This window comes from Callorhinus ursinus, unplaced genomic scaffold (genome assembly GCF_003265705.2).
Source record: "Callorhinus ursinus isolate GAN/ISIS: 27379988/994484 unplaced genomic scaffold, GSC_fseal_2.0 scaffold43, whole genome shotgun sequence".
NCBI lineage: Eukaryota > Metazoa > Chordata > Mammalia > Carnivora > Otariidae > Callorhinus > Callorhinus ursinus.
The window spans coordinates 3,214,199-3,235,904 of NW_027397105.1; the positions used below are offsets into that span (position 1 = coordinate 3,214,199).

General features: G+C 49.3%; 1 protein-coding gene across 5 annotated transcripts in view; it reads left to right on the plus strand.

The window, feature by feature from the left end:
* Positions 1-18,266, plus strand: part of NDEL1 (nudE neurodevelopment protein 1 like 1) — a 46,319-nt gene extending 28,053 nt beyond the window's left edge. For 2 of the 5 annotated variants that reach the window (XM_025863950.2, XM_025863949.2), the window contains exons 6-9: positions 890-1,063; positions 4,922-5,013; positions 8,359-8,510; positions 14,692-15,932. In XM_025863950.2, the coding sequence (XP_025719735.1) occupies positions 890-1,063; positions 4,922-5,013; positions 8,359-8,510; positions 14,692-14,785 (512 nt within the window). In that variant the 3' untranslated portion in view covers positions 14,786-15,932. Of the gene's footprint in view, positions 1-889; positions 1,064-4,921; positions 5,014-8,358; positions 8,511-11,475; positions 11,511-14,691; positions 15,933-18,193 lie in introns of those variants that run through there. The other 3 variants (XM_025863951.2, XM_073881705.1, XM_073881704.1) reach the window with 3 other exon arrangements.
* Positions 18,267-21,706: the final 3,440 nt, after the last annotated feature.

Sequence of the window (21,706 nt, forward strand, 5' to 3'; positions counted from 1 at the left end):
GTCTAACTCCCCTCCCCTCCTCCAGCCCCTGGAAACACCGTTCTCCTTTCTGTGTTTATGAATCTGACGACTCTGGGACCCTCATATACGTGGAGCTGTACAGTATTTGTCCTTTTGTGACTGGCTCATTTTAACTTCATGTAATGTCCTCGAAGTTCATCCATGTGGTAGCAGGGGTCAGAATGTCCTTCCTGTTTAAGGCTGAATAAGATCACATCATATGCACGTACCTCATTTTCTTTATCCATTTATCCATGGGTAGACATTTGGGTATATACCCAGAAATGGGATAACTTTGTATCCCTTTTTAACATGAGTGTTCTGTAAGGCAGTTGTGTAACTGGAAAAGAAAATGTTAATTTTGGCTTAAAAATTCAGTATTTGAAAGCAAGAAAAAAATTGCAACTATTTTGAATACTTCCTTTCTAAAACAAAATAGTGCATTCTGATAATTAATAAAAAATACCAACCCATTTAAAATTACAAAAATGTACTTCATTGATTTTGCAGTAATCCCCAAAGTACATCATTTCAAAATAAAAGCAAATGAGTTGAAAAGAATATTTATTTTTGTGTCATATAGGCTCACTGCGAGTTCTTTTGGACTCTGCCCTATTTTTTTTTTTTTTTTTTTACATATGAGCATAGTTAACTTTTCTCTTACGTAAGAGCATTTGTATCAGTCCTTGTATTTTTAAATTATTCTCAAACATCATTTAGACAGTAGGGTTGTCATTTATATACCCCGAGAAATAAAAAGTGTTACATAGGAAACAGTTTTTGAGAAATCGTAATTTAGGCAGAACGTCTTTATGGCATTCCACAGGTGACTTTGCTGGCTGGATTTACTTCCTCAGGTGAGTTTTATTGCCTGTGCCCCATTTTGCAGATTTAAGACAAGAACTGGCAGTTCGGGAAAGACAACAGGAAGTTACCAGAAAGTCGGCCCCCAGTTCTCCGACCCTCGATTGTGAAAAGATGGACTCCGCGGTGCAGGCGTCACTTTCTTTGCCAGCCACCCCTGTTGGCAAGGGCACGGAGAACAGTTTTCCTTCACCAAAAGGTTTGCCATGTCTTTGCTTTCTGAACCATTTCTTTCTTTCTGTAGATTACCCAACCGGGGAGGGTAGGCTGGGGAAGGGGGGCGAGGCGCCCGTAAGTGGTGGTTTCAGTATAAAGTCGTGGAGGCCCCGTGCTCTGTGAGGCAGGGGAAGCGGTTGGTTTCGGGGGTCACTCCCACCCGGGGAGCAGGGGCACCGTGTGAAGTGAGCGGCTCAGTCCGTTGCGATGTTAAAAAGTTAAAAGTTAAAGGTTTTCAGGCAAAGTCGATCTCTTGATGCTAGCAGCAATCCACTCTCATGCCAGAAAAGCGAAAAAGAGAAAAGGGAGGGGTCTGGCTGCCATCTTTCCCCTGAGAGCTGACTGCTGTCAGCCCTGACTCTCCCCGCCGCGTGTGCTTGTTTGTGTTTGCACACACCTCCTTGTTACACCCACGTCGGGTGGCACCTGTAAATACGGTTTCTTTTTAAAGATTTTATGTATTTATTTGACAGACACAGCGAGAAAGGGAACACAAGCAGGGGAAGTGGGAGAGGGAGAAGCAGGCTCCCCGCTGAGCAGGGAGCCCGATGCGGGGCTCGATCCCAGGACCCCGGGATCATGACCTGAGCCGAAGGCAGACGCTTAACGACTGAGCCACCCAGGCGCCCCGTAAAGACGATTTCTTTCTCTTGCCTCTGTGAAGCGATCATGGAGGACTGGCCGCCTTCACATGCAGACCGTGCCGAGCCGGGTGGAGCTGCCATTCAGACTCGTGTAAGACTGGCTCAGGCGGACACGACGGTCCTCTTACACGCCCCCTTGGCTGCCGTTTTCAGAGGTGACATTTGGAGTCACCAATGACTAGTACATAGAGAATGTTCTTTTGTCGTCAGCAGAGGTGTTTTTTAAAAATCTAGATAAGCAGAAAAACCGCTTAGCAGCCACTGCGTAAAACTTTCGAATGGAACCCCTTAGCTTTTTATTCGGATTTATTTCATTTTTGCAGCTTAGAAATAGTTAAGCAACTCCCACTCCTCCATACTTTTTTCTTCCCAAAACGAAGCTCCTTCTTCCCCTCTCTTTTTTAAGTAAAGGATTTTATCTTCCAGACTGGTAGGAGAAGGTTTCTGTCTGGGCAGTTAGTGATGTAGGCGCTCTGTGCCTGTGCCCCCCAGTCCCGTAGCCAGTAGCCACATATGACTATTTACATCTTTATTAACGTAAGTAAGTTAAAACTTAAAATTCAGTTTCTCAGTCGTATTAGCCGTGTGTCAGGTGCTCAGTAGCTCTTGAATAGATAACTCATCCTTCGCCCGGTTATAAGGTGAAATTCGGTGAGAAGTATGAAAATGCTGTATAGTCAGAGGTGTTGTTTTTGTACTCGGGCTGAGTTTGCTGCTGAGGACCTAGAGCAGGCCAGGGTATAGACGACAGCAGCCGTCGGAAACCCTCACTGCCTGTGGTTTAGAACGGCTACTTGGGCATTTGAGGATGGCAGAATTAGTACCATTTGAGAATTAACAAAGGTTTGCTTTTAGGTACTAGTTAGAATTCTGCAGTTAAGTTCTGAAAATTTGTTAGCTGAGCACGAATCAGAATATAGTCTGGAGCTTCAGTCGAGGTTAATACCCAGGGAGGTGCACATCCTGTAATAGCTCATTAGAGTTTTAATTCAGGGACTTGGCTGCAGCGAGCTGGGCGAGTTCAGTGGGACACAGAGCTTGCTTACTCTGGCACAGGATTAAGACATGTCAACCCGAGGCAGGAGTATTTGTCCAGGTAGACAGTGTTTTAGACTGGAACTGATGGCATGAACTTACACTAACCTGAAAGCAGTTGTGTGACAAAGACGTCAGCACAGACCTAACGAGAAGCAGGAGACGAAAGAAATCCGTGCAAGATTGAAGGGCTGAGCTCTGTGAAGCGGTCTGTGTTTAATTGCATCTTATTGGTAACAGCGGCTGTTTCCGAAAAGCATTTAAGACAGCTCACCATTAAAGCACAGATTCATAATTTGAGAGGAATAGGGAAAAACGAGATCTGGAAATCCCTGCCGAGACAAGTACAGCAGTTTATTTATATCCTGTCGCGCGCTTGTTCTATGCTCCGCATTATTCTAGATGCCGGGAGTCTCCTGGTGAATAAGGCAAAGTCCCTCCCTTCAGTGACATGATATTCTGGAGGCCAAGGACAGTCTGAACACCAGCAACAAAGCATTTACATACTGATTAGCACTCTGTAGAAAGCTGCTAAAAGAATAACAGCTAACATTTATTGAGTACTTACTATGTGCTAGGTATTTAAAAAGTGTATTAACTAATTTAAACTTCACAACAGACTTTATAAGTGCTGTTATCAGCCCTCTTCTACATACAGGCCGCTTACTAAAGCTCACACAGTTACTAAAGGGATTTGCTTCTAGCAGTTTAGCTCAAGAGCTCTTAATCATCTTGTATATTATCTCAAAAATTGAAAAGATGTGCATGACTGAAAACCTTTGCTGAGGGGCATGCAAGATGATGTGAATATCACACTGGATAACCCTGATTCTGAATGGGAAGCCTGTTGCAGTAGCCATTGTCCCCAAATCTGTCAGCAATTTAAATTTCTAATAAAAATCAAAATAGAGTTTTTTAAGTTGGCAAGTTTCAAAGTTACTCCGAAGAATAAATGTGCCAAGAAAAGCTTGAATTAGGTTAATAACAAGAAGCTTCCTCCTTCAGGATACCACAGTATATTTTAACATTGTAATAATGAGGGCGCCTGGGTGGCTCAGTCGTTAAGCGTCTGCCTTCGGCTCAGGTCATGATCCCGGGGTCCTGGGATCAAGCCCCGTGTCCAGCTCCCTGTGTCCAGCTCCCTGCTCGGCAGGAAGCCTGCTTCTCCCTCTCCCACTCCCCCTGCTTGTGTTCCCTTTCTCGCTGTGTCTCTGTCAAATAAATAAAATAAAAAAATCTTAAAAAACAAAAACAAACATAATGAAAGCAATATTTCTGGTGTATACAGACTAATAAATTTAAGGGAACTAAAATATATAGGAAATTCAGTATATGTAAAGTGCCATTTCAGATGAGATGAGTCTTCATGACATGGTATTAGTACAATTGGCTATCCATTTGGATGAAAAAAATTTAGATATTTGATGAATTAAATGATCTAAATGTAAAAAAAATTTAGGGAAACATTAGGAGGAAATAAGAGCAACATTTTATAATATTGAGGTGAGGAAGCCAAAACTTCCCCCACCAAAACAGAAAGTTTGAAAGACAAATGTCACACTGAGAAATACAAGATCTAGGAGAGAAAGGGTGAATATCTGTAGTGTTTAGTGCCCTTACCCATTGATTAAAGGAAAGACAACCCAGTAGACAAAGTGCAGAGGAGAAACATGATTTCCAGAAGAGATTCAAATGTCTAGTTATTAAGGAAACAAAAGAGAAAACAAAATGACTATCAAATTGACCAAAAAAAAAAAAAAAGATAACGTCTAATATTATTGAGGGCACAGCGATACAGATTGCTGACGTCAGCACAAGCTTATCAGCATTTTGGCAGGATCTCTTCAAGGTGAAAAAAAGGGGCATATCCTCTGATCCGGCAGTTCTATTTTTAGGAATCTTCTCTGGAAATACTTGTCTAGGTGTTTTAAAGGTATGTGTCCTTTTAGCATTGTTCATGATGTAAAATTATATACAGTCTCAATATCCATCAGTTGAAGGAGACAATTCAACATATTTATTGTGTCTCCACTTTATGGCTTACGTTCCTAGTTTGGAATACTGTATTGATTTGTCATTGAGTGTATCCTGCTCAGTGACACCCGACAACAAAAGGGAAAGACACCTGCAAGTGTAATCACTCACCTGTTCTTTCTCTCCAGCTATACCAAACGGTTTTGGTGCCAGTCCACTAACTCCTTCTGCTAGGATATCAGCACTCAACATCGTGGGGGATCTCTTACGGAAAGTAGGTGTAAGTATTCTATTATTTAGCCCTAGGTACGTCAACTGCCACGGTGTTGAATTCTGCATTTGGAGTGAGGGAGGGAGAAAGGGCTCCTTCCTGTGGTAAAGGCTGTGATGAGGCAGAGAAGCAGGACCATCCAGTGAGTGATCAGCCGAGACTGCTCCAGATAAACATGCCCGGGCTCGGGCTCTCTGGGGCCTCTGCAGGAGGCCCTGTGCCCTGCGCTCTTGAGATCCCCCTGGGCTGGCTTCGGTTTCCCCTTGGCCGTTTCTGCATCATGACTCCTCTGTCTTTTCCCGAGATAACTGTTCTCTGGCCTGCTGTGTGTTTTATACCACTCTTGGGTCCTGTTCTTGCCGCAGTCCGCCCTCCCTGTGGCCTCCCCCTAAGCTTTCTCCCCAGAGGACTGCAGTACTGGCCCTCAGGCAGGACTTTGTGCTCTTAGTCCACGCCTGTCTCCCTGCTCTTGGCCACTTCAGCTTCTGTGCTGTCTCCTTGGCTCTAACCTTGGCTTCCAGAACAGTTGGGCTATTGAAATATTACACTTGTTTTTCTGCTTAGTCAGCTTTTTGCTTGAATACCTCCTCTTTGACCTTATCAACAGTAGGACTCTTTGGGTGAAATGAGTGAAAGCCATCTCTTGCTTTCCTTTCTTTCCTGCTCATTGGTGATCCCACAGATGGCTTCCTCTGTCAGTGCTGACTCATGGTCTTTTTGGCCGTGGAGGAGACCAGCAGTCGGAGCTCCCCTTCTCTGAATCTGGATCGCAGGAAACAGATAACTGTGTGGATTTATGCCACTGTGAAGTTAGCATCTCGTGCGTGGGTTCTCTTTCTTGTTTCCCTGGGCAACTTTTATCTCTCCTCTCAGTAATCTACCCCTGAAACTGCCCGCTGTCCACCGCCCCTTCACTTACTTGTTTGTGAGACACATTTTCTAACAAAAGCAGAAATTGCATTATACTTTACATAATGAACAAATGGGAGGCCTTTTCTGGCTTACAAAATTACTTTCTGACCATCAGATTAATTCCAAGTGTGAGTTTTAACATTGCTATAAAAAGCAACATGCACAGATTATTTCACACAGTCCATAAGTAATTTTCACTCCTAACATAACCGTTTTTTAAAATCCTGTTTGTTGTAAGAGTTGTGGTATTTGGCTCCATAACTCAAAATACTGTGCTTATTTTTTGATGTCTTGACTTATCAACTTTAAGCAAAAAGATGAGGAATTTAACTCCCACCTCCCACTTTTTAATTTTCTGTTCTTTTGGTAATTTTTCAAACTTGAAATGGCATGCTTAAACCTCTGTTTCTGAATTTACTAGACTGTATCTCAGCTCCCTGTTGTATGTGTGTGTCTTTCTCTCTGTCCCATCTCGAACTCTCCATTAGTTGGTTCTGAGAATTGAAAATTAGCAGCTTCTACAGTTTTCTGCCCATGTGTGGATTGTAGGCTGCAAAATCATAGAGGAGGGGCTGGGCTCCTGGGTCGTTTTATCTCTGCCACACAACAGATGTTTCAGGCCTTTTTTTTTTTTTTTTTTTTTAATCATCTACTCAATCATACCAAGTGTTTTCATTTTTGTATTACAAGAGCTGACTTGCATGCTTTTTCCTTTTTCTGGCGTTGTTACTTAATCTTTTTCTTGGGGGTAGAAGAAACCTGTCCTTCCTTGGCTACGTCTCGTGTCTGTAGCCTCTTATTTGGCGCCCTCTGTGCCGGTGTTCTGAGGGGCACTGCCCCATTTCTCTTCCTGGGTTACCTGCGCCTGGGCTTCCCGTCCACAGCTTTCTCTGGTCCTTGTTTAGCTTATGACGTTATGTAATTTATTCAGAAATGGTGCAGAAAGGTGACCTTGGGAGCCCTCGTACGGTTTGTCCATCCGGCTGACCGTCCGCCTTCCTGAGATGTCATCGGGACTCCGGGTCTGCAGTTATCTGCCAGCCCCCGTGTGCTCTTAGGAGTGTTTCCCTTTCTACTTCTTCGTCCTCCTTTGTCCATGGACTTGAACTGGAGGCTCCAGCCCCACCTCTGCCTCCTCTTCCACTGAGCAATAAGGCCATCTGATTTCCACTTGTTTGTTCTTCTCTCTGACTCCTATTATTACTCTCCTAATATTACCTCTGTTTGTAGCCGTTCTTCCTCTTTATGTCAGTGGTCCAAGGATCATGTTCCTGCCCACGGCTAATTTTGTCCCTCTGTGCCTTGGGTCTCATCCCTTCCAGCCCTCTTGTCGATGTCTCCTGTATTTTCAGCCTTTTACTGTATTTTAGTGTTTATACATAATCTTTATGGATTACACATTAGGTATTATACATATACGTTGTATGTAATGTTTGTGTATTACATATTATATAATTTTTTTAATCTTAAAAAAAAGTAAAAGCAGCTACCCTTTTACCCTACATCTGTCTTTAGCCGTCTTCTTCTTTCTCCCTACCCATCACAGCAAGCTTTCTGAAAGCCTGTCTCCATTTCTTGTTGGCCTTTTTTTCTGCGTACCCAGCTCCCCAGACATCCTGGTCTGGACTCTCTTCCCTGCTTACTCCACCAGAATTGCTCATCGATGAGCTCAGCACTGTCAAACCCAGTGGATGCTGTTCTGCCCTACTTTTACGGGGAACATTCAACACCGACTTTTTTTTTTTTTTTAATGCTCTCTTTCCTTTGCTTCTCTGGTGCGGTGTCAGGTCCCCTTCCCGCCTTCCTGCCCATTCCTCTTTGTCATCTTGTTGGGTCTTCGTCTGCCCTACCCTTCCGGGGTTGATTTTATTCAGAATTCTGTCCCTGAATTCCTGATCTTATCATTCACAGCCCTGACTTTGTCTGCTACCTGCTGTGAAATCTTCTAAGTCCTCGTTTCTAGACCACTCTTTTCTCCGGTGTGGGACCCAGTGCTTGCCCTTGTGTGTCTGTCCCACTGAGGCCTCAGACACAGCTTGTGCCTGCTCTGTGATCATGCTCAGCAAGTGTTTGAATGAATGAATGTCTTGAATAAGGGAATTAACGGTTCTCTAATAGTCCCCAACTCAGAAAGGAACACGGATAGGGTCAAGAGACCTGGGATCTGTCTACTTGTGCCACATTTTTCTTAGTTGTAAGACCAGGATTATATCTGTATTCGTCAGTAATACTGAGAGGAATAAGTACATTATCCTGAGGTCATTAGGAGTCAGCATAAACATTCCCTCTTTCTATCAGAAGAGAGGTGATTGATTGTGGCTTGAATGGCTACCATTATTAACAGAGTGTAATTGTAGTCTTGAAATAGAAATGGTTTGAAATGCAGATTTTTATGTACAGCTACTGTTTTGACAACCAAATCATTCCTCCTTCTTTCTGTAGGCTTTAGAATCCAAATTAGCAGCTTGCAGGAATTTTGCAAAGGACCAAGCATCACGAAAATCCTATATTTCAGGGAATGTTAACTGTGGGGTGATGAATAGCAATGGCACAAAGTTCTCTCGATCAGGACATACGTCTTTCTTTGACAAAGGGTAAGTCTTGGACAATTTAAAATGATTTTTTTTTTTTTTTGAGTAGTGTCACACATTATTAAGTGAGCTTAATGAACTTTGAAAAGGTAAACTCAGTTTGATAAACCTACCTGAAGCGGTATCATTCAGGTCTTAGGGGACATAAATCTGTTGTCGTCTTCTGGTCCCCATGGAGTCTGTTGCCTGGAGAACTCTTGATGCTTCTGTCTTGGGAAGCAGTGCTAGGCTCTGGGAATGAAAGACAGCTGTGATAACAGTCCTTGTTCGCAAGGCGCTTAAAGGCAAGTGGACTTTCTTGGCCAATATTTGGTAAGGCTAGAATAGCATGTGTGGTCATGTATGTGCAAACTCTGCAAGAAACCTGTTGTCTCAAGATTTTAGAAAAATAGGAAACCACTGGATCAGATACAGTTTAGGGGACACAAGTTTTGTATGATGTGAAGATGTTTTTTGGGCAATTGACAGTGTAAAAAACGGCATAAGATTGAAGCAATGGTACGTCCTTAATGCGAAAAAATTTTAGTTGATGCAGCAGGTATAAGTAAAGAGTAGGTGTTTTCTGTTTTCATACTGTTTTTGCATCCTTACACTTACTCTCTTAGGCATGTAAAATCATATTTTTATGCATCTGCTATACATATTTTTTAAAAAATTTATGCGCTTAGACTTTAAATATGGCTCTGCAGCCCCCACCCCCTTCGTGACTTGTAGTGCCAGTATCTTTCCCTGTCAGTGCATATTGTTCTCCCTCAAGTAAAAAAAAAAACACACAAAAAAAACACACACACAACACTGTGCGGTTATACTTTGATTGGATGTGCCTTCACTTAGCTAACAACCAGTCAGGACCTCTGGTCTGGCTGTGCTGACCAGGTGCCCTAAGGTAGCCGTTCTTGGAACAGCATCGAGGCACCATGCTCCCTTGCCCCGTCTCTGTTTTGAATTGTAGAACCTGTTCTTGTTCTGTGAAAACAGTACAGATACGTCTAGAGGTGTTCATAGTTTCTTAAAGGAGCTTATATTTTCTGCTTTCCTCAGTAACGGTGGCACATTTCTGGAGGACTTGACTTGGCACACAGTCCACTATGAAAAGCTTCTTTTTGTCCACCCTTGTGGAGTAGAGCGTTCTGGTTTCTTTCTCTCCCTTAGGGGACTTCTGCCCTTAAGGGTACGTATTTCATTAAGGAGCACGTTCTAAAGTAGCAATATATAAATCAGAACTTCCTTCTAACCACGGGTGTTCCTCGGGGGGGGGGGGGAGTAAGTATAAAATTAATTTTCCTCAGATTTAGGAGTTTCAGGCAACCTTGAAGAGTACCCATTTTTATACTATAATGGTAAGTGGAATAAATAGATATTTCACAGTAAAGTTGCCATTTCTCCCGAATAATCCAGGGAAAGTTGAGGGGTAGTCTTCATGAGTGTTGAAAACAGAACCTAATTATTTTGTCCAACTTGTAATTTTTGCAGTGTGTAATTAACCTCCAGTAGAGCAGTTGTGGGTCTTTATCTGGAACCCTGTTTCTTGCCTCAGACGCCCTGTGACGTGAGAATGGGCAGGAACCAGAAGCGGGTGGGTTGGGGCGATGCCTCTTACGCAGGGAGTTCTCAGAACAGTCCCAGTGAGAGAGGGGTCGCTGTCTGTGTGAGCTCGCTGCGCCTGGCTTCCAGTGGCCCTGATGCGTGGCACTAGGGTGCTGCTGGCCCAGAGATTGACCCCGTCTCAGGGAGCTGCAGAGGGTGCAGAGTCACCTGGAGCCGGGAGCTTTGGGCTCCGTCACGGAGCCCCTGTCCCCTGAGGAACATTCTGGATGCACGTGCAGGCTTTACTTCCTGAACTGAACCTGGAGATGTGCTTCCCGAGAGAAACACTTACAGATGATGCCTAGTTTTGCTCTAAGTAGTACAGATTTTTAACTGTACTGTTTCTGTGAAGGATTAAATATGCTTTTGTGGGCCGGCTTCCAGTGTTTAGTTTACATGCTAACCGGACCGTCCCTCCATGCTCCAGTATTCACCTGCTCCTTGAACCACATGTGTCTAGTTGCCATATCCCTGAAGCTAACTCCGACTCTGGGGTTTTGTTGTGTTTGTACCTCCTTGCTGCTTTGCTTTGGTTCTGGCTTCCTTCTGGCCCGCCTGGCTTTAAACTCTAGCCTTTCTTCCTGTGGGCCTGCTGACTAGAGAGCATCATGATGGCACGTACCAGCTGCGACAGGAAGGGGGCAAGCGTCTCAACCCCAGCTCCACTGTGGAGTCTGGCAGGTAAAAAATGCTGTTTCTTACAGAAGTGTCCAAGTGTGTAGCTTGGAGTTGTAGCGTGAGAGAAAGCTCCATTTTAAAAAACCGTCAGCTCGAACTTGCCTGCCCCGCCCCCCATTCCCAAGGAGCGTGTCTCTAGCACTGCCCCTGTGCTTCCCCGGCGCTCCTAGACACCTGCGCGGAAGGTCCGGCGGAGGAGGTGCGCGTGCGTGCGCTGGCAGACGCGCTCGTGCCCGCCCCGCCCCGCCCTCCCGCAGGGGCCCGTGATGCCCTGAGGCCTGACTGCATCAAACCAGATGCTACACCTTCTCGTTAGGTGGCAGCGTGTGTGGTCCGAAAATAATTCTGTAAGTTCTTGAGGGCTTCCTGGAAACAGGGTTTCATCTAGTCTGTGATGGCTTCTGCCAGGTTCTAGAATGGGGCTCGCTGGACCTCCTTCCTGGCGTTGCTCTGTGTTCTCCCAACTGCTGGCAGCCCTTCGTGTTCCTCATCTGAATCTCAAGTATAGTACGGACACGACTTCTCTAAGAAACTGTTTGTTTTCGCCATCGTTTTCATTCAGCCTCTTATCACTTACCTGATTTTGTAAGCCAGTGTGATCTCGTTTGGGCTGTGTGTAGGTGGGCAGAGACCAGTTTTAGGGCACGCTGTGAAAATAGTACTTGTATACTGTTTAATGTTTTTTCCTTTTTTTTCTTATTAGGCAAGAAAAAGTCATATTTCCCACGTTGTTCATGGGTAACTGAATTTGTTTGCTGTGCTCTTTTTCTTTCTTCCTCCATCTTGGTGTATGTTGGAAGACACATTAACAAACTGGTTTTACTAACTGCATGGGGCTGACTCCGCTTTAACCAACTTACAGCCCGTGAGTGAGCTCTCAAGTCCCGGTCTGACCCAGCTCCACGCCGTTACTCCTGGCTCAGCTGTGCAGAACAGAAGGCACTCGTGGTCATGGTCCCGGGGACGTGGTGGCCAGTGGGCCTGGTGGCGCTCCTGGTGTGGGCTCGGCGCCGTGGCGGTGATGCTGCCTCGAGTCCAGGCGTGGGGGTTGCGCGTCGCTGTCAGGCCCCGGGATCACATTTGATTTGACTTCATGGGAGACCGAGGTTCTTCCTTGCCCAGAGCCTTCTGTTTTCTCGAGGCAGGTACCAGTGGTGACGGAGCCTTGCTGCCTGGGGCTCTCCCCTCTCCGCTCACTCTTGGACTCCCCGCGTACAGCGGGATGGTGGATGGAGGTGTGTGTGTGTGAGAGAGAGAGAGAGGGGGGCCTTTCAGGAGCGCACATTTCCATCTGAGCATCCCTCCTCCCTGTCGCCAGGGCGGCGGAGCGGGAGCGAGTGCGTGTACGCTCCCGTGTCAGCTCCGGCCTCCTCCGTCCTGCCCGCGGCTGCTGGGCCTGGGTGGGTCTGCGTGCTCTGCTCTGCTCTGTCCTGCGGGCCAGCTCTGCCCCTCTCTCCACTTCTGTTGCTGTTTTACAGCTGACCAGAGGCCCTTTGCTTAGCTAGACTCGCTGTTTTTCAGACTCTTGAGCTAGATTTTGCTGCTAAGACGATGTTTCTGGAACCTTTTTTGTATAGATGATTCCCACGTCTGTGTCTCCCTCCCTGTGCGTTCCCTTTCCATTCAGTCCTGTGTTGCCCACTGGCACATTTCCCTGCGGCTTTTTTGCAGCTGCCCTCTGAAGCCCAAGGGGTGAGTATGGAGGCCTTGCTCCTCTTGGAACCCCTCCCCCATTGCACAGCTTTGCGGTTGCAGGAAGGGACCTCACCGGACCCGACCCCCCCCCCCCCGTAGGGTCAGCTTTCTTCTCTTTCTGGCCTTTTACTCGTCACCCTCACCTCAGAAGACAGGTGCTAGGTGCGAGCCTGGCGGGTTATGCTCTCTGTGCTGCCGCCAGCGATCACATCAAGAATTCTCATTTCCATCCGCACAGGGAAATGGCCTGTCGAGTTTCTTGTCCTCTTTTTCTCTGCTGGTTGGTACTGCTTGTTTTTCCCGTTAGAGCTGAGCCATGTCGGGAGCATGGGAGTTGCTGCTCGCCGAGGGCTGTCAGGTGTCCCTCGGCCAGGAGGAGCCTGGGAAGGGAGAACGTGGCCTGGGCGTCCGTTGACAAGTTCAGGGGGTGAGCTCAGGCCGGACTTGGCTTGCTTTGGTTTTTTCAGCAGAACAATAGGGATGAGCTTGCTGTTTTGTTAAGGTCCGTCTGGCTTGAGACTGCAGGAATCCCAGCCCTAAAACCTGCGTGTGGGGCCCTTCTCATGGGGCTTTCGCATGCCCCTTTGGGACGGGTGTCGGGTTGTTCTTGTCGCCCAGTGGGGCTTGCCCTGCCGGCCGCCGTGTGAGAGGCCAGAGTGGGACGTTGGCATGTTTGAAGCTGAGGCCGTGTGTGAGGCCCGCCTGGTGCTCGCTGAGAGGTTCTCGGACTAGCCAGACACGTGGCAGGTGGGCTGATGCTGTGAAGGCTGCAGGGGCATGCGGGGCGTGGGCCTGGCCTCGAGACGAGGCACAAGCACGGGAAGCTGTGGGAGGAAGCCATGGGAGGATGCGGACGCGTGACTGAAAGGCCCAGGAAGAAAAGGGAAGGTCCTGGGTGCACATCGCTGAGGGAGGAAGCCGTGCAGCAGGGATCAGTTACGTTCCTTGGGCTCTCCTGTTGCTCTTGGCCTGTGTGTGGGTGGCTTGCTTTCAAACTCAGCTTCTGCATTGGGAGGTTAACTCTGTCTTCAAAGTAGTCGGGGTTGTCCGCCGTGTCTCTGCATGCGTTTCTCAGAGATTACACTCACTTGCTCAGTGTATGAAACAACTGTCTTCGTAGGGAGTGTGTGTCTGCCCTGCTGCCCCCCCTTTTTTTAAGAGAACCTCTCTCGAGCCTGTACTCAAGTCCCCCACTGATGAGCAGGTGGGGGGACATTTGGCAAGGGTGGTGCATGCAGCCCCCACAGTTGGCTGCGCCTCCCAGATTGCTAGCGGGACAGATCTTCCTGGGAAGAGTTTCCGTGTGGAAGGGCTGGAGTGGCTTCCTGAGAGAGGTTCCAAGACTTCCGCCCCTTCCCTCTCTGCTTCTGGTGGCTGTGCGGCCCGGTGGGCGGGGCCCCCGCTCTGCATCCCAGCGCCTGGGGGGCTGGGGCGGGGCGGGTGGGGCCCTCATGCGTCCACCGACGTGCCTGCCCATATTGCCAAACAGTTGAACCACAGTTATTTTTCTCGCCTTTATTAAGTTATGTACATTGTAGGAGATTTGGAAAACAATAAAAAAGTGGAAAGTAGTAAACAGAATTACCCACTACCCAGATGGAGGAAAAGTAACCGTTGTTAAATTTTCTTTTTATAACATATATGATTTTACATTCATATATGTGTGGGTGTGTGTGTGTAGCCCCCCACATTCTAGATTTAGCTACGTAGAAGTAAGGTCCATATAAGAGGTTGGAGTTTACAATCTGGAATGTTACCACTTACTTTTTTTTACTTCACATCATTGAACGTAAACAATTTGCTGACCTGCTTTTTGGACCTAGCATTAATGACGTTCTGAGTATTTTCCCATGGTGTCAAAGAACTCTGTGGAATGTGTTTTTAATGGCCGTGCAATACTCATCATTTAGTTGTACCATTATTTACTTAGCTAATTCCCTACGGGCAGACGTTTAGACCAGGGCCGTGGTGGCAGTGGCCCTCGGGACAAAGTTGACGACAAGGGGGCACGTGAGCGCGTTGCTCTCCGTGCTCCGACTTCTCGGTCTCTGACCAGCTGAGGCTTTGCAGGCCATTCTCCCCGGGGCCGCTCTGATCCCACCCTGGGCAGGGAGAGGGGTAGTGCTAGAGAGCAAGTGCTTTTCTTGTGTGTTGAGTGATTTTAAATGACCGTCTCTTTCTCTCTCTCTCTTTTCTCCCCTCCCCGCCCTGGTCACCCCCACAGGGCAGTAAACGGCTTTGACCCAGCGCCGCCGCCTCCTGGTCTGGGCTCCTCGCGCCCGTCGTCAGCACCGGGTATGCTGCCTCTCAGTGTGTGAGTGCCCGGCCTCCAGGTGGGGGCTCCTGCCCTCCTCCAGCAGCCCAGGACACCCACGCCTCTCCCCTCGGGGCCTGGGCCCCGCCTGGGCCCCTGCGTCTGCCTCCCCGCGGCCGGCAGAGGGCAGGCTGCATGCGGTTGGCGGCTGCCGGGCCCTGCCCAGCCCCAGGACGCTGCGCGATACCCATGCTGGCTATTTTCTCTTCTCGCCGCGGTGCCGTTGGTTTCACATGATTGCACTTTTGTGGGTCACGAGGTGATACGTACGTGTACTCCTTGGTCACTGGATGCAGAAGTACCCATTCCTCTCACTTGCCCCATAGCTCCCACCCTGCTGTACCGATAGGGTTTAGTTGTGTTTAAGACGTTGCAGACCTTCTAGAAGTTCTCCCCCAGATCAGGTCAACACGGGCCCTCCTCCTGAGCTCCCACCCAACCATCTTCAGTGCTCACGATCATGTGTCCCCCAGCTCCACTCCCCCCAGTTTGGCCTGTTGCTGGCACAGAGTCAGGAAGGTCACTGAATTAGTGAACGTTTTCTGCACCTTCTCATTTTACTTTAACAGTTATCATTCCATAGACTTGCCCCCCAGAGCAGCAAAATGCCCGTCTGAACCCGAGAGGGGAGGCCCTGGGCCGGGGCGCGCGTAGCCTGGTGCCTCTGTGCCGCACCCTTCTCCTCCACGTGGCTCCAGGTGGGGGGCGGGGGCAACCTCCTCGCCAGCTTTCCGGTCCTTCAGTTAAGTGACATCTTTCAGAGCGTTTTGTGTCCTCCGAGGGCCTGTTCAGTTGTGTTAGGAAGGGTCGGGTGGCCTGAGTCGGGGGCTGGCTGGTGCCGGCTCCTGGGAGGCAGTCCGGCTGTACGTGGTTGTCCCTGTGCATCCTTTGATTACTCTCATGCTGCATTTACTGTTTACATTTGTTTTATTGTACATAGGTTTGTAAACATTATTGCCTAAGATATTTGTATATAACTTGGGCTTTGTAGCTTTTATTTATTCAGAATTCATATGGCATGTTAACGACTGAGGGTGTCCTACTCTGGGCAGCCGAATAGGATCATCATGTGGTTAAAAGAGAAAAAAAGAAAATACTTCCCCTCAAAAAAATCTTTTAATGTGGAAACAATAAATTTCACAGAAAACAAAGGATCGAGTTTGCTTTATTGGGTTGCTGCCAGCCTGTGAGAGAAGACCCGGAGTTCCAAAGCCAGGTTCGGAGCTGTCGTTCGTGCTCGGCGCAGGATGAGTGGGCAGACAGTGGCCGCGGGCCGGGGCAAGGAGAAGCCCGGCGGCCTCTTGAGGAGGCGGCTAGTGCCCCGAGCGGGCGCGCTCGTACCGATTCCTGGGGCTGGTTTCTGCTCGTGGCTGTGATGTCCAGGAGGGCCCCGCAGGGCAGTGTGGGAGGAGGGACTGGGCCGTTGAGGGAGGCCGAGTGCCAGGTTGTGGATCGAGGAGCGGGTCGTCTGGCTGCACTGTGCCTTTTGTGACACATGTCCGTGTTTTGGGACTGGACGTTCCTCGGGGCTGGGCTTCTCTGCTCCTCCCTCAGGTTGGTGTTGGCAAGTGAGAGAAGGTACCATTTGTTTGGGAGCGAGGACCCAGTGTGACGGGACGCGAGGAACGGGCAAACTGGGGGCCTGTACGAGTGTGTCAGATCCCGCACTCTGCTCCTGATGAGGAGCGTGGACGGAGAGAATGGTTTGTAGTTTTAAAACTGAAATCAATGAAAAGTGAATCAAATTTGTAAGCAAATGAGAAACAATAAGGAGGGGTACGTTTTCAGAATTTTCTTTTGTCCGTTAATACGTGGGCAGGAGTATCTTCTGTTAGTTGTTTGCGGAGCTTGTGTTGGAAGCTGGCTCCGCGAGAGGTGCTCGTGGGGCTGTGTGGGTGCTGGGCCCGGGTGCCCGGCCGGCCGAGCAGCTGAAGAGAAATCTCGTCTCTTGTTGATGGGCAGCAGCTCCCACCTTCTTTCTCCGACCGTCCCCGGAGGGATTGGATTCGATCAGAGGTTTAGGTGCCCAGCAGACCTCTCTCGTTCACGCAGGAGCTTCAGATCTGTAACATGAAGTAGAGCTGCTGCAGTTAAAGCAAGGATGAGTTCTGGGGCCCTGAATCCTTGCCCCTGGCTCCGCGATGACTCCTCAGTTCCTTCTCAGCTGAGCGCCCCTGGGATCGTCTTATGGAGGCTGTGTGTCAGCTGATGGCTGGGGCAGGGGCCCTGGCTGCGGGAGCCCGTGTGTCGCTCACCAGACGTTGTCGCCTCTTCAGGCCCAGGACAGCATCGTATGGGCCAGGTCCATGCAAGGGCAGTGGCGTGCTGCAGGCTTATTCCTGGTCTCCTTCAGGAGGGGACCCCACAGGTTTGGGTTTTTTTTTGTAGCTGCAGCGGCCCCTGGCATATGAGCCCCCGAGGAAGCTGGTTGACTTTCTGGTCTCATTGTCAGCGTCCTGTTTGGATCATGTTGTTCAGGATGCGACTTTGTACTTGCTCACATAGAGTATCAGGCCACCTGGCGTGAAAGCACAGGCTGTTTGCCGGTCCAGCCCCCGATCGCCTGTCAGCCTCCTGCCTCTGAGTGGGTTCTCTCCCCCCGGCCCCCGACCCCGGGCTGCATGATGCCCCGGTTAGCCCGGCTCTCGCTGAAACCTTCAGGGATGTACCCTCCCCTGAGCGGGATCCCTGTCATGCTCTCGCCTGCACGGAGGGGCTCCTCTTCCCGGTGCTGAGGGACCACCTGTTACCTCCCAAGTGTTTCCATCCTGTCCCCCCGCCCCCAGCTCTGAAACGTCTTTCCTACATGAGGGCAGGAGCCCGCGTGCCGCTTCCTTTCAGCCCAGAGTAGCCAGAAGTCGTACCCCCTCAGCTCAGTTAAGAGCAGAAGCCAGAGGTGGGATGTTGAGTCTTCAAGGGAGGACGGGTTACAGGGGGCCCAAGAGCAGGAAGAGCCCGCTCACCCCAGTTTACAGAAGGGAAGGCAGGCCCAGGGTTTAAGCGCCTGGCCTGAGCCTCACCCAGTGAGTTCACAGAAAAGCCGGGATCAGAAACAAGCTCGGGTTTTTTTTCTGCTTTATGCTCCATTTTTCCAAACCTGACTGTTTCCTGCCTCAGGAGATGAGCTGGTTTCCGACCCTTGGAAATGATGAGCTGCGGGGGGCTGCCGCAACATCTGTCGCAGGAGGGACAGGCTTCATCCGCCTTTGTCTCCCAGCCTTGACTGCTTCTCTCAGCTGTCCCTCAGGTGCCCTTAGCCTCTCTCCTGAAAGCCCAGGTGGAAACTGGCGCCTCCGGGGAAGCGGGGGGGCGAGGGGGTGTCCTGGGGCGGAGCCACATCTGGCCTGCCTGCCGGGCCAGAAACGGGGATGGGTCCAAGAAGATGCTCAGATAAGCCTTTTCCTCCTTTCAGCTTTACTTCACCGTGGCTTCACCCTGGCTCTCCTGTCTGTATCTGCCCCAGAGTTTGAAGCGGATTGAGAAGGCTAGCTGCACCTTACAGACGGAGGTGTGTTCCTTGAGTCTGTCCTAAATATGGGGGTCAGGCGAGGAGGTATCTTTGTAAATCATTTTCTTATGACTTAGAGCATCTTCTCTGCAAACTGGTCCCATGACTATTACAGATCCCATCTATGGGAATACAGTAGCCCTTTTTTTTTAATTTTAAGGAAGAACAATCATCTTGAGTGAATATTAACGTAGTGATTTCCTTGGTAAGACAGTGCCTTCAAAGAGGCAAATTTGAAAACAACACAGCTTTTCGTGCTGGTGTTGGGGGACCACGTGGGGTTTGTGCTGTGTGCTTAAGATTCGGAGCCACGCTTCATCCGTCTGTCCGTGTGTGCCCATGTTATGTTAGGGTTTTCTGTCAGCTCTGAAGTCTTCCCCGAGGGAAACGATGCAAACTGAACCGAAATGTAATTTGCCTGTGTGTGGAGTGTTTTCTGAGAGAGAATCAAGTCTGCTGCCCCTGTCCTGCCTGGATCGCAATTTGCAGGTGGGAGGCCTGGGAGGAGGGTGCTCAGCAGGCAGGCCTGGGCATTAGGCCTCCCCCTGCCCCCGCCCCCCCCCCGCCCCCCCCGCCCCCCGGGGATGTGCTTGGATTAAGGGTCAGGTGGGAGAGGTCAGAATGAGCTCAGAGCCCCATTGCACCCTGTAAGTAGACGATGGACTTAAGAAACACTGGTTTTTATTTCTCAAAGTAATGATTGCTTTAGCTGGGGGGGGGGAAGCAAACTGCATTGCCACCTAGAATTGAGGGGAATAGGTACACTTTTACGTTATTGGTATCTTACACTAGATTATTCTCGGAGTCTTTGGTCAGCGTGACAGTGTGATAAGCTATGAAAACCCTTCTCTTTCTCCTTTTGGTAAAAATAGCCCATGGCAGTAGGAAGAAATAATCTGGAGAGCCGTATCATAAACGTCTCATGGCCGGGGAACACTCAGGCTGACTTCTCCACAGAGCCATCATGGTGCAAGCGTGCAGACGTGTGAATATATGGGAATGGAAGTGGCCAACGGGAAATAGTGGACACAGGTGAACAGCTTTATTAAAAAAAAAAAAAAGATGCAGATAGTTTGTGGGTTCTCTACATTTTTCTATAAAGTTGCCCAAATTCATTTTTTCCCCCAAATTAGTTTTTAAAATGGAGGTAATGGAACTGATTTTCTTTCATTGTCCAAGTTGGCCCAAAGCCCTGGGCTGAGAGGTGCGGAGATTCGAGCCAGGAGCATAGAGCAGAGGCTCTCTGACCTGCTGGATGACCAGCGGTTACCCTTGAGGAAGTTAAAAAGCTGGGTCCCCCCCGCCGCCCCGGTTCTGCCCCTGTACCGGCCTAGGGAGGCCAAATTTCAGAGACCCTCAGACCCAGCACTTCAAGACACACCTTTATTTTGTGAACTATTAAGAAAAACGTGCCAGTCCGAACTACGGAAATGCTTAACATTGAGACTTTTTATATTTATTGAAAGAGCTTTTTTTAGACGTTAGATTTCCCTGTCACACTCCATAAATAAAAAGTGAAACATAAGAGATATTCCTGCAACTTCGCACTGTGATTCGACACCCTGACCGGTTTTGACCTGGAGTTGTCTGTGTTTTCCCAAACTCTGTCTTCTGTGCTGTGGTGGGCGCTTGGGGGCGCAGCATTTCCGAAAAGCGTCTTCCACCGTTGGCTCCAGAAGTTTCTTCTAAGCTGCTGATACTCATTCTGTAGGATCTCATGTTGGGCTCTCTTGACCTTACCGGGAGGAGTCCGGCAAGGACACCCATATCACCGTTGCCCCTTCTGACGGCGATTGTGGGATGCGTGAGATTTTACACCTGTGCAGACACGGGACTGGATGTCTTGTGCGGTGTGCGGTGTGCGGTGTGATGCTTAGAGGGAGGTAGTATGTGGTGGGCCATTTCCGTCAGACCTGGTGTGTCCTCGTCTAATTGCGTCACGTGACATCACTACGTGCGGTTCCGTGGAGATGTCCGCCTCTCCCCGTTCCTAAAGGCTCCATCCTATGGCCTCTTCCAGCTTGGCTTTTGGTTTTGGGGCGGTAGTCAGGTTCCACCCGGACAGGGCGTGGTGTTTCCTGGAGTGCGACAGCCGTGAGCACTTTCCCCAGTGTCGACGCGGACAACTGCGTCCCGCCAACACCGGCTTCGGGAGGAAGGGGCCACAGGTGAGACCCAGAGCCAGAGAGCACAGACGTTGCAGCTGAGGTGGGGTTTCCAGGGGTGGGGAAGATTGGTGACAGGGCTTCAGTCTTTCTGATGGCAGGGGTTCAGAAGGCGACCCTCAAGCCAGCCCGGCTAGGGATGTGCGTTATTCCCACTAAAGCAAATGAAAATCATCCCCGGGACGTCTGCATTCGACGAGAAAGCGCCTGTGATGTGGCAGGGGCAGAGAGGGGTTTGGTGTGGGCCACGGAGGGAGAACTCCAACACGGCGTCGCCACATCTCCACTTGGTCTCGGCTGTCAGTGCCCGGCAGAGGCTTTATGACCTGCCGTTCCTTGGATGACGAAGCAGTGGTTTGTCGAGTGAAGGAAAGTTCCTTCTGGTCAGTGTCTTTGTGGAATCCGGAACCGCAACCCGCCCACGTAGCTTAGATTTCTCCCAGTTAGGCTGGCCTAAGGACACTTGAGCTGTCGGGAAACCGTGTGGATGGTCACACCAGTGAAACCGCCCAACGGGGGAGGAATTCTTACTTACTTGAGAAAAGCTTCTGAATTCCAGGTCCCTGGGTAGCTTACTGAATGCCAGGGTGAGGACACGTGAAACCCTGTCCTGCACTTTTTTTTCCACGTCCCCACCACGGCCAAGCAGAACCAGCCTGGCCTATATATATATGTGTGTGTATGTATATATATATACACACATGTATGTATCAGTCCCCCTTCTCTATGGGATTGTGTATTTTCCTAGTGTTTCGTTCCAGCCTATCCCAATTGGCCGACACAGGAGAGGCCGCTGTTGGATCTCCCTGAATCCTCCCCAAAGCGTGTTCAGTGTGCATCCTGCCCGAAAGCATAGTCTGAAACGAAACACTCGACTCCAGTAATGAGCTGCGCTGGCTGGTGACCAGAACCCTCCTGAAGGGTCCACTGACAAACAGTGGGGTCTCCAGCCCCAGTGCCCCATCTGCACACTGAGGCCAGCGCGAGAGCAGGACCGGGAGCCAGGACCACCCAGAGAGCTAGCCCGTCATCCGCTGGTTTCGGGAGCACAGCGCCCTCCAAAACCGTGGGCCAGGCTGGCCGCGTTTTCGGTCTGTGGGGTTCCCAGCCTCCAACCAGACCACGGGTGGGAACATCGAGAACAGAAGGTGAGAAGACAGATGCCATGTTCACGTGATTATTCTCGTTTATTGAGGTCTGTTTATTCTCAACGGGTGCTTTTTCCTCCAAGTAACCAGAACAAGCGTAAATA